Source organism: Enoplosus armatus, chromosome 11, assembly GCF_043641665.1.
Source record: "Enoplosus armatus isolate fEnoArm2 chromosome 11, fEnoArm2.hap1, whole genome shotgun sequence".
In the NCBI taxonomy this organism is placed as follows: Eukaryota; Metazoa; Chordata; class Actinopteri; order Centrarchiformes; family Enoplosidae; genus Enoplosus; species Enoplosus armatus.
In genome coordinates, this window is record NC_092190.1 from 19565014 (window position 1) to 19581187 (window position 16174).

General features: G+C 38.7%; 1 protein-coding gene across 1 annotated transcript in view; it reads left to right on the forward strand.

Moving 5' to 3' along the window:
* The window catches only part of pth2ra (parathyroid hormone 2 receptor a), a 37667-nt gene extending 27721 nt beyond the window's left edge, over positions 1-9946 (forward strand). Inside the window, exons 11-13 of the mRNA XM_070914706.1 lie at positions 3286-3424; positions 8474-8515; positions 9560-9946. Of these exons, the coding sequence (XP_070770807.1) occupies positions 3286-3424; positions 8474-8515; positions 9560-9946 (568 nt within the window). The remainder of the gene's footprint in view (positions 1-3285; positions 3425-8473; positions 8516-9559) is intronic.
* Positions 9947-16174: the final 6228 nt, after the last annotated feature.

Here is a 16174-nt window from a genome sequence, read left to right on the forward strand (position 1 = left end):
CGGCAGATGATTGCTGTATGCATAATGTTATTGTTTGCCGACTGAAAGGAGAAAGGAAGAGATGTTTAGTGTAGACCAAGAACTTAACATAATCAGCCAACTGTTTTGTGTAGTAGGGATGTACTGAAGACACAAATATATTGTTTCATTTTTATAAAGGCTTCATACTTTCCTAAAACAAAAGCTGATCATTGTGGTTTTTAGCAAATGTTATTGTGCATTGGGGACTAATTTCAGTTGTGGACAGCAGCAGGATTGTGTATGTGTGATTCAGTCAAAATAAACAAAACCAAATAAACTACAGTCAAAATAAACTACAGTAATGGAGGAATATGTCACCCAAAAGTGTTTTTAGCTCATGACGTTCACATTTGTGGTTTTGGGTGACTTTTCTCAGCAATTATTGGATGGATTGCCATGAAATCTCATACATACATCCATGTACCCCTCAGGATTTATGACCAAATACCTGCAAACCTACAGCTAACTACCTACAGCTGTAGTTTGTGTTTAGGGCTACTTAGCTAATGTTAACATGCTAACACGCTAAACTAAGATGGGTTAGCATTTAGCTCCCTAAGTACAGAGCCTTATCTATAACTGCTACATGCCGAACTCCAACCCTTATCCATCTCTCTTCTAACCTAACCTTAAACCAAGATTTAACCCTAAAATGAAATGATTTATGTTGTTAGAATTTACATGTTGTCCTCACAATATGACTGCGTAAACAAAATTTTAATATATAATGTGTTCTAGCATTTTCACATGTGCAGTTATCACTATTATTCCCTCCTGCTGGTGCTGGCATCAATGTGTCAGATTATAAATAGATTCTGAAAGTCTAATTACGGTGTATTTTCCAAGAAGAGCACAGTATTGAACGCTGCGTGAGAGGTTGCTTTATGCAGATTGCAGACTACGAGACAGAACAGATGACAGCGATCATACAGATGGAAAACGTGAAGTCAGGGAAGCCAAAAAAGGATTAAACCTTGCCACTAACTATTTGATAGCTCCAGCAGCTTGCTGGAAATTAAAGCAAAAACGGGTTTATTACAATTTGTGTTTTATTTTCATGGCTCTGGGCACCAGTTATAATAGCAATGACCCACAAAAGTAATTATTGAGATCTTGGAATTAATATTATTATAATTGAATGTTGTAATGAATACATTAATGACCATGATTAAAGAAATTGTGTTGTGCAATTGTATCATTGTTTACAGTATTGAAAAGATATTGTAAAAATTACATTTAGATACACAGTATAAACATATCACTTCATTGGATGATTATAAAAAGCCAAACCAAATAAGTTCTGATGAAGTTTAATCACAAGGCTTCAAGCTGTTTAAAGCAAGAGAGGAGAAATAACATTTCATATTAAACTGAAGTCATGCAGTTATGTTACATAGACAGCAATTTGCGGAGAGAAGACAGATTAGTTCCCTCTCCTGGAGGATTTCACAGCTGACAATTGATGCTGTTCTGTTCAGTGACTAGAATAGAAGCAAATATGTTAAATAAAGGATATATACTCATTTCAGGTAGTTTAATGTTCATCATACAGATCTGGGTTGCACCAGACTGAAACTCTACTAGAACTCTAAGGAAGTTTCGATATTTCAGTTCTGTCTGCGGATTAACTGCAAAAAACACATCAACTGCTTTTCCAGTCAGGAATCTTCACCTCTGTCAGGTTGTTTTTATACCCCGAGCTGCTGCTAGATGCTACGGTGGCCGAAAAGTTGATGTTTTTTGTTTTTTTTTGGGTGGGACAACAAGCATGTTCATCACAAATTGGTTTTCTTAATTTGCTTGTTTTTGTCTGTTTGCGTGTGTCTTCTTAAATTGCAGTGTGTTGAGCTCTCACCACGCCGTAAGATACAGTCCAGATGGTCTTCATACATTAAAAATAGGAAATCAAGCCCTCTGCTTGATTTTCTCAGGAGGCCTGTTTGACCTTTAGCTGCGCTCGCTATGATATCATATAATCACTATGCTCTACGTAACCCACCTGTTACCTCCTCCAGTGTGTGACGATTGGTTTCTGGATGTTGGATTGCAATTAACTGTAGTCAGCAGTTATTGGATTGTTAGAAAAATAATGAAAATGTTCTTTCTTATTTGTAAGGGTTGTAAGATATTTCACATCCGGAAAACACACACACAACTGCGGAGTAAAGCTCACAAAGCAGCACACAATGCTCTATAGGAGTATTCCTAATATATTCGAATGCTCTGAAGAATTTCCAAAACTGCGAGTCAAAGAAGACGCTGTGACAAAAAAAAAAAGTATATATACAGTAGATAAGTTGTTGTACAGAACTCTTTTTGGTTTAGATGTGTAGATTAGCTGACAGATTCCAACTGCAAAATAGGAAAAAGCTGTTGTATTGCTTTGGGAAATAGAGACCTGGAGTTAGTTTGCAGGATATATAATGCAGGTTCCCCTAGCACCAAGTTTAAACAATAGTCTGAAAAAAAGCTCCTGCACTTCACTGTTGCAGTCTCGTAGCTACAGAGCTGAGGAAACGCATTCTCTTAAATTGATATTCCCTCAGCGAAAAGTTTGAAATCCTGTCCTGTACATCTGTATCCAAGCCAGAAGACTCTCTCAATCTGTGCAAGGAATGTGAGCATGGCAAAAAAAAAAAAAAGACTGAAAAATGACTCGCTGATCTTGTTACTAGAGTGTTGGAATGAACCCGGTAACCAAACCAAGGTCATTTAATCGGCTAATTTATCTCCCTACAGTAAAAAACGGCTTCATTCTGTGCCTCCATCCTTTTGTTAATTTATGCCATAACATGTCATGTTTGCAGGTTGTCCTCTGACATATAAATACAATTCCTTATCAGACTGCAAACTTTCCAACCACATATATATCAAACCTATGTTAGAGGCAGCATTATCTGCCAATACAATGATACGTATGTTGGCAGATATGCAGAGTGTAGTGCAGATACATGTTTTAAATTGGCTGTTAATTATGTATATTTGACCATAGTTGCTATATATTTAGTTTTATTAGTTGTTGTATAATAAACCCTAACCCTAACCCAGTGATATTTACTGGTAATTTGCTGTTACAATAATCTTCTAATAACGTAAATGTAATAATGTGAAAACAATTGGCTGATATACCATCATTTGATGATTATTATTCTCAAATACTGATATTGGTATCATGACAAATATCCAAAGCAGCTGATCTCTGCTCTGTATACATATTTACGTGTGTGTGTGTGTGTGTGTGTGTGTGTGTATGTGTCTCCATAGGAAATTGGCCAAGTCTACCCTTGTGTTAGTGCTGGTGTTTGGCATCCACTACATCATCTTTGTAGGGATGCCTCATACATTTGAGGGGCCGAGCTGGGAGGTCCGCATGTACTGTGAGCTGTTCTTCAACTCCTTTCAGGTACTTTCTGAGTTTCCTTTCAATGATATTATACACAGTGAACCTTTTACATAATGTCTTGAAAAGGCATCCCTGAAACTTGTACAGCAGGCACTCACATAGGCAACTCAAGGCTGTTTCTCATACATTCTCAGATCAAGTTCTGTGAATTTCTGTCTTTTTACCATAGTGGCTGAGTCATGCATCATTCAAAGCACTTTGGTGTCAGCAAGTTAAAATCTCAAAGTCACCATAGTAACTAACATGTTAGATCACAGACTGTGGTCTCTCCCACTGCGGGCTGTCTCAGCGGGACAATTATCTTCTATAAATGACCCCGGAGCGACTGTCAGTGTCATAATCAAGGCTGCACTTCATTATTCAGGGAAGGAGCTCGATAATGAGATTGATTCTAATTCTGCTCTGACTAAATGTAAATGAGCAATTTCAAAATATGTGTAAGTGTTGGGCGTGACCTTGTAAATTAACTAAATTACAGTTCATACCTGTTCAGTGTTTATTTTTAACCTTAGCATACAAAACATAGCACATATATCTGCCCTAAAGTTATTGAGTTAAGAGCTATTGTAATGAACGTATTCTCAGTTTGATAAATTGTTTCAGTGCAAAGAATAAATCAGGAAATGAGAACTTCAATGGAAAAACAAAAATGGATTGAGCAAATCAAATTACACGGAGCCAGAAACACTCACACAAGATAATTTCATGTAAACACATGTAGATATTTTTTTATCTTAGTCCACAGGGAAAGTTAAAGTCCATGGTACTCTTTTGCAGTATAACAGCGAAAAAGCTCCAAATCTACAAGTAGGAAAAAGCACCAAATGTCGAGCACTTCTTATCTTTTTTTAGTCAGGTCCTGTTTTCCAATTCTTGGCAGTTGCACATTGTCCATTCAGCCATTAGTTAAGATAATATGTAATTTATCATGGCTCCATTTCCCAGTAATGACCAGTCTTAGAGGTTTGAACAAACACACAAAATTGCTCATAAGTGCGTTTCCGGATGCAACCTATAATATCAAGCGTACTGACAAAAGCTCCTTAATGTCGGCTGTCCACGGCGGCCAAGGACATGATCAGATTATCTTAGTTTTAAATTTGTCTGTCTGTAATCTGTGTCTGATATTAAAAATACATAAAATACAGAGCACACATTAAACAAATTACATAACAGCAGCTCGTTCAATTTAAACAGCACTTTAACTGATTTATCTGCTGTACGAGGTCGACTCAGTGCAACTGGTCTTACAACCTTTGTGAATACGGTCAAAAGTGAATCAAGATTTCCGTCAACGACTGGAAACTTGCTGTTAAAGAAGCATAATAACAAGTCTACATACACATACTGTACTTGAATAAAACATTTGAAAATAAGGAAACAAAATAGAAAGGTGTCTTTGTGGCCAGATGGGATTAATTAATATTGAAAGCACTTGTGGGTGCACTGGCAAGTTAAGATAAAAATAAAGTATGTGATTATATTACTAAAATGCAGCAGCTTCTTACCTCCAGTACACTTACAGGGAACTCATAGTGAATGTATACAAACTGTTCAGTCATTCATTTCAATGTCATTTCCCTACAATCAAAACTCAAGTGGCATCACACACTGATTTGAGCATCAGTGCCCATGAAAATATAAAGACGTTTTCATATTGCAATGTCTTTTGACAGTGGTTCAATCGTCTTACAATGCTGACTGCGTCCATCAGCGCAAACAAAATGAGTGAGTCTACCAGCGAAATCACAAAAGGTCATGCACCTCTCTTGTTAGATGCCCGTGGGAAGATTTATCGTATTAATGAATATAACCAAATGTGTGACCCATACATAATGTGCAGTAAAGTCCTTAAATTAGACACTGCAGATGGAGCGCACATAATTCTTGCTGAAATCTGACGGCTGCAGGTATTTAATCAACCAGATGGGATGGAACGTATTCGTTCCCCAAGCAATTAAATCACATCCATTTTATTTTTGATGTGCATTTCACTGCAAATTTAAATAAGCTATATCGAAGTGAAAAGAGGCAAATGTAACACACATGAAAGGATTTTTGTGATTCTGGAGAGGTCTGTGTTTGCGCATCTTTCAACTAAAGCCAAAAAAAATGACTGTGTGTTCTTGCATTTGTGATGGTGGCCAGAGGCACAACAAAAGCACAATTTCAATGCCAAAACAAATACTAAAATTGCACCGCGCCACCTGATGTGCCAAAAAAACCCTCAGCTGCATCACTCCAGCCACCTCAACATGAGCCGATTTGTTTGAGGCCACATTATTACCAAACAGGCCCAATGGCAAAAACATGGCATGTGCCAGGTGAAATGGCCTTGCACCTGTGTGGAAATAACATAGATCTTAACTGTATGCATTAAGGTCTATGTAATAACTCCACACGTGTTTATAATCCACTGTTGTTAGTATTTAATGTGTTGTTGTCTACTATTTCAATGTCTTCTTTTAACATTGTTATATTTTATATACTTTATGTCTATGAACCATATTTAACTTGCTTTCTGACACAGGCCCCAGGTTTGCAAAACAACTCAAATTTCACCAAAAATAGTTATTACAGGTCTCTGTGGCTTCGCAGATCCACTTTGATTTCAGTACCTACCACCTTCACAGAGAATCAAAATGTAATGAATCTATTAGGCAAGTAATTACAAGTACTTTCTATGTACTTTGTACCTTTGATGATCTCCCACTTTTATTTGAACCTGAGTACACAAACAGTCTGGAGCCCTAAAACACATGGAAGAGGACCCACAACAGAGCCCAGTAAGACAAAGCTGCATGCTTATGTGGAGAGCTACATAATATATATATATGTATACATAATATATTAGTATTAATATATAATATATTAGTGTACAAGTATTGAAATGATGGATAAAAAAACAACACAAGTAAGACCCAGGTAATGAAAAGAGATAACAATTACAAAGGTGTTAATAGTGAGGAAAAGTCACTGTATTGTTTCACATCTTCATATGTTCCTTTAACACATTCACAGCTAAATTTAGGGGCTATAATGAATCCAATCTAGAGCCCTACTCTGCTGTCAGCAGTATTTGGTTGGTATACAACACATGCAGAACACCTAGAGAGAAGAACCGTATGTGCCCAAGATGATGATGAAACACCCACTCACAGCTGCTCAGACTGAGACTTTACAAACATTAGTGATCCATTGAAGCCAATTTCTAATTAATATTTAAACAAAGAGTGTTTCTTTCTTGTACAAAAAATATGCATAAACAAACTTAAATCAACTTTTCTAAAAAGTTGAATTACAAACCAATGAAAAGAGAGATTACAAAATACAGAGTATAGTAGGTTCATTCAAGTCAGTTGCCAATGTGCTTCAGTTGTGCATATTTCCAAACACATTCTATTAAATTAGCCCAGGGGCGTCCAAACTCTTTGTGCCAGGGGCCACTTGGAGGAGTTGGTGGAGTCCGTGAGCCTTTTAATTTAAGAGACTGTCTTAATGAGTGAATGAATATTGCATTTCACTAGTAAATACCACTCCTGAAGAATTGCTGTCAGGTGTAAGTCTTGTGGTCAGTCATCTTGGATCTGAGTTGTTTAGTGTCACAGAGACGAGAAAACGTGTGTTCACCGTATGTTCGCCAAATGAACTGAGCATCATTTTGGCATGACGCCTCAACTGGGGAAATCTGGACTTTCCAAACACTGACAGCTGGTGGAGACTCCAACTGCATGTCCTCCTGTACTCCTTCCACATTAAGAAAGAAAGGCAGGTTCATGCTCTTCTCATGGCAGCAAAATCTTGAAAGCGCTGGTTGAATTCAGTTATCAGTGATGTTAGTACAGTCACATATTTCCCAGTTTTCACCGCTCAGGGTTGCTCAGTTCAACAAGGCTGTGAGCTTTTTCTTTAAAAAAAAACAAAAAAGGGTCAGTTTCAGATCCTCTCCATAGAACCCCTCCAGAACCGTCCCACAGCTAAGCCAGCACACATCTGAGTGGTCGTCTCCGTATTGTGCATTGATTTCCTACAGGAAAGTCTGGAGCTCTTGGTGATTAAGTGCTCTTGATTGGATAAGATTAATAGTTTTCACCACAGTACTCATCACCCAGCTCCTGTGGGTTCCTGTGGCTGGTATTCCCACATTGAGATAGTGACACCTAGCTTTCACAATAGGAACAGAATTTGAATAAAGTTTGCGAGCCAAATATTATTTTAATTTTTAAGTAACTCACGGGCCATAGACAGTAAGGTGTCGGGCCACACATGGCGTACAGGCTGTAGTTTGCTAAATTAGCACAAACCAGTTGACACAATACGTGATTGTAATCTTGTATGTATTTTTCTTTTTCTTTCGTTATGTAGTCAATAATATACCTAATGACTTTACTTTAATCAAGAAACTTTATCTTGACTACTTGTTTTCAATCACTTCTTTCATATGAGCATTTGGTTGTTTTGTATATTTCAAACTTCACTAGAACTTTCTAGAGCAAATCTGACTTAAAAAAAAAGACCAGTTAAGGACTTAAATGACGACTGAATAGCAACAAATTCTTATCTAATGATTGTTACGCTGCTCTTCTTTCCAGGGTACACCGTGTTGATTTCTCAGAGAGTCACTGCTGGTTGTCTCTCACCAGATTAGATGTGCAGCAAGAAACTTGCGCACACACACACACACACACACACACACACACACAAGCGCAAAAACACACATACATGTGCACACACCTTCCCATCTTCCCAAAAATCCATCACTTTCACAAAGACACAGTGTCTCTTCTTTCACTTCTTATCTTGGCGGGAAGCACAACAGAAACAGCTGGAGAAATGGCCGTATCTGTCTTTCTTCTTTTTTCCAGTAGATAAGCTCTAGTTCTTTGAGGAAAAGAGATAGCTGGTGACCTGGAACATCCTTATCGCCGTCATTTAATAATAGATAGCGTATGTACTGTGCTCAGATAAGACCGACATTTGATTGTATATGATGTTTGTTCCACTGTGATCTGAGCTCTCAACTTCTCAATCTCAATCTCTTCCTTTCAGGGTTTCTTTGTGTCCATTATCTACTGCTACTGCAACGGAGAGGTGAGTGGATCGTTTTTTTTTCCAAAGCAGAAGCAGCAAAACTAAAGCAAATAATAAAGTTAGTGCTTAAAATAAAAGTTAATTGTAGCCACTGATAAAGGGTGTAATTATAAAAGGGTCTGGCTAGAATAACTACTTGTCATTTTTTTCAGTTCATCTGTTAAATTAAAGTGCTGTCATGATATCAATCTCCCTCCACTGTCTCATACACTGCATTTGGACTCTCATTAGAATTGACATTTCTGCCAGTTTTATTTTCACAAAAACCTCTCTGTTCTTTTTGCCTTTTCTCTCTTGTATCCAGCGGAGCACTCCTTTCATCCCTGAGGCCTTTCTGAGACACTGCAATTAAAACAACTCAAAATTAAACAGGATTTTTATTTTCTAATTTAATTTAATCCTAATTTTGTTAATAACACTGAGCCAAATGACTCGTGCAGCTCTGAGCTGCTGTTAATGCATTGATTTAGTCATTTGGCCCACACATGGAGGGTATAAATAAACAGTAGGCAGCTGCATCCAGCAAACAAACTCAGACAAGCTCACTGTTTGTTACCTGCCATATAATTAAGTGGTAGAGACGGACAATACACATAATGCTGGTGAAGACAAACATCTAGCCAGTTCAAAGCCTTGATTTTGTTTCTCAGGGGTTGGTGGAGACCAAACCAGAGCTAGAAAGAGAGCGAGCATTGGACTTACATTAGTCACATGACTCCAGTGGGATGCTTTTGTTGCTCTGTGTTTGCTTATATATATGACCATTGTGTCATAATGCGGGAGTTTTGAAACTTTGAATTGGCTGAAATACAGTCAGTCCCACAGAAATATTGTATATTATATATAAACAGTCTATACTGACACGAAAAAAATTAAGACAAATAAACCTGGTTGAAACAGCATTTGCAAAACCTAAAATGAGAAAAACAAAAAACAGAATTACCCTGATATTAGATAGATAGTAATAAATTATCTGGAAATAAGAAAATGATTTTGCACTATGATTCTTGATATTTATAGGCTCGGTTCTTCCCACCTCCACAGGTCCAGACAGAGATAAAGAAAACATGGACACGCTGGAACCTGGCCTTTGAGTGGGAGGGCCCGGTGGTCTGCGGCCGCTACCATTACGGCTCCGTCGTTGTCGGCCTCAACAACAACAGCACCAGCAGCCAGTCCCACCTGGCCGGGGCTGGCCCTTCCACGCGCTCCACCACGCTTGTTTCAAGCCGTGTTTATCGGAGCACAGGTCCCCCCGTGGTCAGCATGCACTCCACGCTCCCAGGATATGTGATCAGTAACTCAGACCCATCCATACCTGAAGAACCTGAGGACAGCGGCCCCAAGCGTGTGGACGATATCTCTCTGAAGGAGAATCTGCCTGTTCTTAATACCAGTGCAACAGCTGAGGATGAGGAGGAAACACTGTAGCAGTTGTCCAAATGTCAAAACATGCGGTAGAGAAAAGTTTGTTGGTGGAGCTGTGCCAACTCAATCCAGTCTCATGTTGATTGCCAGTCAGCTGCACTCCTGCCATGCCACAGCGTCTCGTTTGATATCAACACTGTCGTCAAGAGCTGACATTTTCAAAATCGTGCACACAGGGGCTTTAAGAAAATATGATCATGGTTAAAAAATAAAAACAAAACATCAATGCCAACTGAGTTTGACACAGGCCATGAACCTGAGCTGCCAAGTGTTTAATATGTCTTTTGACCTTCTCAACCTCCACAGCTACTCTTTCCACTTGCTATGTGAACATGTGAACATTTTTAGCCTTGGTGCTGATCGTTGTTCATTGCTGATGGAGATTGTTTGCATATTAGTAGGAGACAGGGGTGAAATGCAGCTCATTCAACAACAAAAAAAACACATCTAAAATGATGTTTCAGCGTTGGCATTGCTGCTGCACCGACCCTCTTAGTGAAGACAACAGTTTATCACCTTGAAAAGCTCAGAAATGAAACAGAAAACTTCTGCAGATGTCTGTAGGTTTCAAAAAGTATTAAGACGAAAACTATTGATTAAACAAAAAAAAACAATGCCATAGTGCCCTCTATTGCCATTAATGCAAAATATGTTGTTGCATAGACTGGTCTGACTTTATGGAAAGTATTTCAGCGTGCCCTTTTCCTGCTGTCACCTTGTATATAACAATACCACAGGTGAGGATAATGATAAGCCAGAATAGGGGAAAAAAGCATACAATTGTAGAAAGAAATGGTGCTTTAATAAAAGCAGCAGCATGATAGCCATTGAGTAAAACTCATCTCCTGGAATGTGGAGACTTGATGAACCTTTGTTCTCGCCAACAAATGTTCAATGAATTTGAGATTACTGCAGCCTCGTTTTCTACACATACCGCAAGGCTACATAGAAATTGTAATTTACAGCCATTTACAAGAGTTTCCAAGTCTCCTGTTGGCTTAATTACAATTCCAGCAGATGACAGTATCTGTCATGCAAGAGGACGATACGTCCTTGTGGTATGAATTCAGTGTCATGGTGAACTAATGTGCTTGCTTGTACAGTCAGCCCACTTTGTGAAGAGAAACATGTTAGTTACAGCTGCCGATGGAACTAAAGGATGAAAGAATGAATGCTGCTTTTTCTTTTTAATTGGTGGCTTTAAAATCAAGCTGAAATGGAATGAAAATATTGCTCATTTTTCAGGAGATCTACTGATATACACGCGTGCAAAAACAATTTTGACTTATTTTTACCTTGAACTGACATCTGTGGATTCACTTGCTATGTTTACTGCTTGTAAGCAAGGCCACACTTGTCACAGTCAGTAGCACATACAGTTTTTGTGGCACACCAGATGTGACATTAAGACAGCATTAAAATCATTTAAAATGTTTGACAATCAGCTGTTGTGCTGTGTGACGGTGAAGGGCTACATTTGGTGGCTGCTTAAGTTTTTGTGTCTGCATGTCTGTCAGTGCATTAGATACAGTGCTTGTCACAAAAATACAATCTTTATTGTACACGTGCCCCTTAGAAAATGGACTTGAAAGGATTATTTTTAATCTTGTTTGTTTATGTGATAAATGCATTGGGCGGTTTTCCTCTGTGTCTCTGTTCGTGTCTCTCTCCCCTTCTTTCTTTCCCTTCTTCCTCCATTTACCCTCCCTCCCCTCCTCCCCGCTAACTGCTGATAAATGTTAAATGTTCTCAACTATTACCTGTTGAGCTGTTTTTTGATATTCCAGCTGTCAATTAATATGATGTGCTGGAAAAATTGTTTTTCTTACGATTTACCTGAAAAAACGATTACCACACACATATGGCATTGTAGCAGGATCGTGTATACCTCCGGAGTATTGTGTGCAGTCAACGGGGCTAGAGTTATCCATACCGATGTGTGGGATAGCAGGGCACCAGGACTCACAAATAAACACACAGTCATAAACATAAGATCAATGTTAGGCACAAACACATTGTAGCTCAGCGCAGTGGTGGCTCATTAGCCAGTAGAAGTTATGATTTGTGAAGCTTGCCAGCTGTTCTGATGTGGTCCATTTCAAAACAAAGCAGTAGATACCTGTGGCCAAGACAGTTTGTGTTTTTCTGCTGCTAATTTTAGTGGACATGTGGGTAGGTTGCAGTACAAAAGTAAAACTTTTCATTTCATTTTTTTAGCCACATCAGTGGCACAATATATTCACATTTAAAGAAGTTTTGAAGAATTTTGACTACATTTTTTGGTTGTTTCTAATCTGATCATACTATATGAGGGGTATTCAAGAAAGCAGGTTTAGCAAAAAACTCAAATTTGTTTACCCAAAGTTGGAGGAAATCCTGGATTTTCTGTTCATGTTTTACTTTGCTGTAACTCCGAGTCTACAGTATCTGAAGCAGGCAGACAGGTTTCCTTTTCTTTGTCATTGAGACTTGTGTATGTTATTTGGTGATTGAAAAAAAAAAGTACAGAATGTGATGGCTTTAGAGGCCTAAAACACTGATTAATGAATGATCATTACTATCAGTAATGCAGATGATTATTTGAACAAGAAATCTTCTTGAAAGTGATTGTTAGAGTAGGCTGCTGTTTTCCAATCAGCTTTGCTTCGTAATCTACTGCAGCTAATTGCCACTACTATTCTGCACTGTAAAGATAATGATGGGAGCATGCACTATACCAGGACCCTGGTACTAGCTAGCTGGACCTAAATTATATGTCATTTGTTTTGTTATCATTCACACTGTGCTTTTACGCTGTGACATGCCAAAATGTGTGCTGTGAAAATAAGTGTATAGCAGAGACCTGAGGGTGGAGGGAGGCCATTCCAAATTCATTGGAATTTGGCTCCACCAACACTTATTTGGAGGGAGGGGGTACTTTCATTTCTAAAACATTGCCTACTGCAGCTTTGATAAAAATCAATGAATGATTGAGGTGTAAATAAATGAAGGATCCAACAATTAGTGATACATAAGTGAGAATGAAGTAAGTGGTGTTGTGCTCAGCTTCACCATTAACCTAAATATATATTTTTGGGGGGGATTTACATAACCCAGTCCCACTGACATCCTCAATATGTGCTTCTTATGTAAGTGAACAGTGGTCCTTGACCTTGTGAAGACATTGATTGTTTAATATAATGAGGGGCTTAATTGATCCCTAATGAAATTTTCTTTTCATTCAGCATCTGAAGAACATTTCAGCAATTTGAATATAGCTGGTTGTTGCTTTAGCTGCATGGTCTGTCACTCACTGTTGTTGTCAATAGAGTACAATTAAAATTGAATCAAATTATGCAGTAATTTAACACCCTAATTCACATTTTAACCTATTGTGCTTACACAACATATGTTCTGAAATGATTAATCCAGCCTCAGGCTTCAAGGGGTCTGGATATGAAAAATTTAACACAGTGTGTCGTCATGACTGCCTTCACACTGGTGTAGAGATGATAAACCAGCCCAACTGGTTGTCAGAGGTGTTGTATCATTATGTTGGTTCAGAACTAACTTCACACTTAAATTAACAAGAGTCAGCGCTTCACTTGCACCTTATGCATGAGCCTGCAACCTACGAAAGTGTATTTCACTCCTCCAGTCTATTTCCTTCTGACTTGTACATGTAACTACATCGTTAGTGCTTGTCACTTTGGGCATTGTCAAAACACTCCTGAGCGCACGGCAGAACTGTGGCTGCTGATGTGCTGCTGATATGCTGCTTTGGCTATGTGACCGGTGTAGACAAAGAGTTACTATACATTACAGTTTAGTATGTGGAAAAAGAAAAACATTGTGCTCACTAGGATAGAGGGAGGGCAGACAGGCAAGAAATGAGAGGGCAAAAGAGACAGAGGGATAGAAAACATAGGTACTGTTTGAAATAGTCAGGAACATGGATATTTGAGAGATATAAGATAATTATAGCTTAAATAAATCAACAAACAAGCTGAGAAAATCAGGGGAACCGGATAATGGTGAGAATTCAGCTGTGAACCAGCCAACAATGTGGGCCCTCAAAATGGCTTTTGTGGGTGCAATTGACTTAAAATGAACAATTTAGGTGCAGCTGGGTTATACATATGCAAATCCAACATGGGCAGCCCAACATATAGAGAGCCAAAGTCATGACGTCACGTCTGGGCTGGCCTCTCTTCCACTAGTTTCTGTAACTCAATGCAAGTTCTCAGTCAGCATTTCTTTCATCTGGCTTTCTGAAAAAGTTAAGCGTGTTCCTGGAATTTACTTTCCATTGTCAAAAAAACAAATCAGCATCCAGCACATATTAGAAATTGAAACCTTCATGATTTAAACAAAGTCAAATTATTACTTTGTGAGAACAGAAATAAAATACAGCTCCCATGAAAGAACTACAAAACCACGTCATCATGACGAGGTTTTGTCCAAGTCCGTAAAACTCACAAAAGTTCTCTTCTGAAGCTATTGTTATTTTAACTTTCTACTTGTAATCTCTGCTGTCTAAAACCCAACTTTTGTTATTAGCATTGGATTCTGAGGTTTTCTTATTTCTGGAACAGAACCTTGTTCTGGTTTCAATCTCTATAGGCAAACCCATGTGTGGTACTGCGTAGCACACAGGTTGGTTTACTCAGCTACCTGTGTCTGACATATTGGTACCTAAGCAGGTACATCAGTGCATTTTAACAAGAGCTTAAGTTTTCCCATCAACTTTATTGGTAGGCCAGTGAAGGGGGCATTACAATAGTCCAACCTGCTTGTAATGAAAGCATGAATCAATTTCTCGGCAGAAAGCGGTCGGTAGGAGCTTTGATGCGTGCAGGGCAGGTGCATTCACAGTGGCACACAAACCCACAGCGAAGCACGGCCAAATGTCCCTGTGTGTGCCAGAGTCAATAGAGGTATGAGTCAGTGACTGTCGTCATTCTGTAGTTCAGTTTTCTTTTAATGCACTCAATTTCATCCCACCCTTTTCTTTTCATCCCGCTGTCAGCCCTGTGCCATTTCACTCCCTATCGATTAACTACGCAGCTGAAAAACTTTTTCCAATGAAATCTCACTAGGCTTTTGCTATAAGGTCAAACAAGAGCCTTGTGCTTCTTTTTCTTTATGACACATGTTGCTGGGTGGTGAATATCATACACTGCAAACAGCCTGGTTTGTTCTTGGTTGGTGCACTTTCTACCCGGCACTTCAGAAATTGAATGAGCTTGATGTGTTCAAATTCATTTACATACAGTAAAGAAATACAACAGGATAAAGTTGATAACTTTCTCCAGGAGTAGTTGCAACAGGGGAGACCCCTGGCAAGCACGTTTTCTTTCCTCATACAAGAAGGTCATGTCTTTAATGTGAACTGTCTACACATGTGGCCTAACAAAATAAACAATAATTTCCTACAATATTTCAGTACATTAGATGTCATCAGACTGAAAACAGAAGCAACAGGTGGCTCATACTGTGCTGTACTGTCACTTCTGCTTCCTAACATATGCGGGAGGCATATGGTTGCTGTGCAGACTATATGCACCATCATATTAACAAGGCAGCCTGGACAGCTCGCTCTCACACTTCAGGGTCAATTAAACCTCTCTTCTCTCCTCCTCTCCCTGATGTACTAGATATACTGTATTCTGCATGTGTAACACTAAAGGAATATTGTTTTTGCCCTTTTAATCTCTTCCTTAATTGTCTTTTGAATAATGATAACAGGAAATTTGCAGGGTCTTTCGGGTCGTTGGGATGGCAACGACGGTCTGTCAGTCGGTCCACCACTTTGGTCCAAAATATCTCAACAACTGTTGGATGGACAATACTCAAGTTTGTGCAATAATAGAGCCACTTCATCTTTACCAGTGTCCGTGCATTCAATAACCTGGAAATAAACCAAGACCGTAACAGACTGCATGAATGTAGCATGGCAGCAAGCAGGAAGTGAAGATTTGATTGTCCTTTTTTCACACGGCCATTTCAAACCTCTGTGGCTAATTTAACTACTGTTCTGTCTATATACTGAATGGAAGAAAGAAAAGGGAATGCAAGTGTATGTGATGTGTGTTTTGTGTCTGATGGAGGCAGAGCAATCAATTCAATTTGTGCACAATAACATCCAGTGGCGCTTTTAGGCAGAAATAAATGGTGAGGCAACATCTACTTACTACTACAGATGCAAGAACAGAAAATTACAAAGTGCTTCATATCCCTCCAAAAATATGA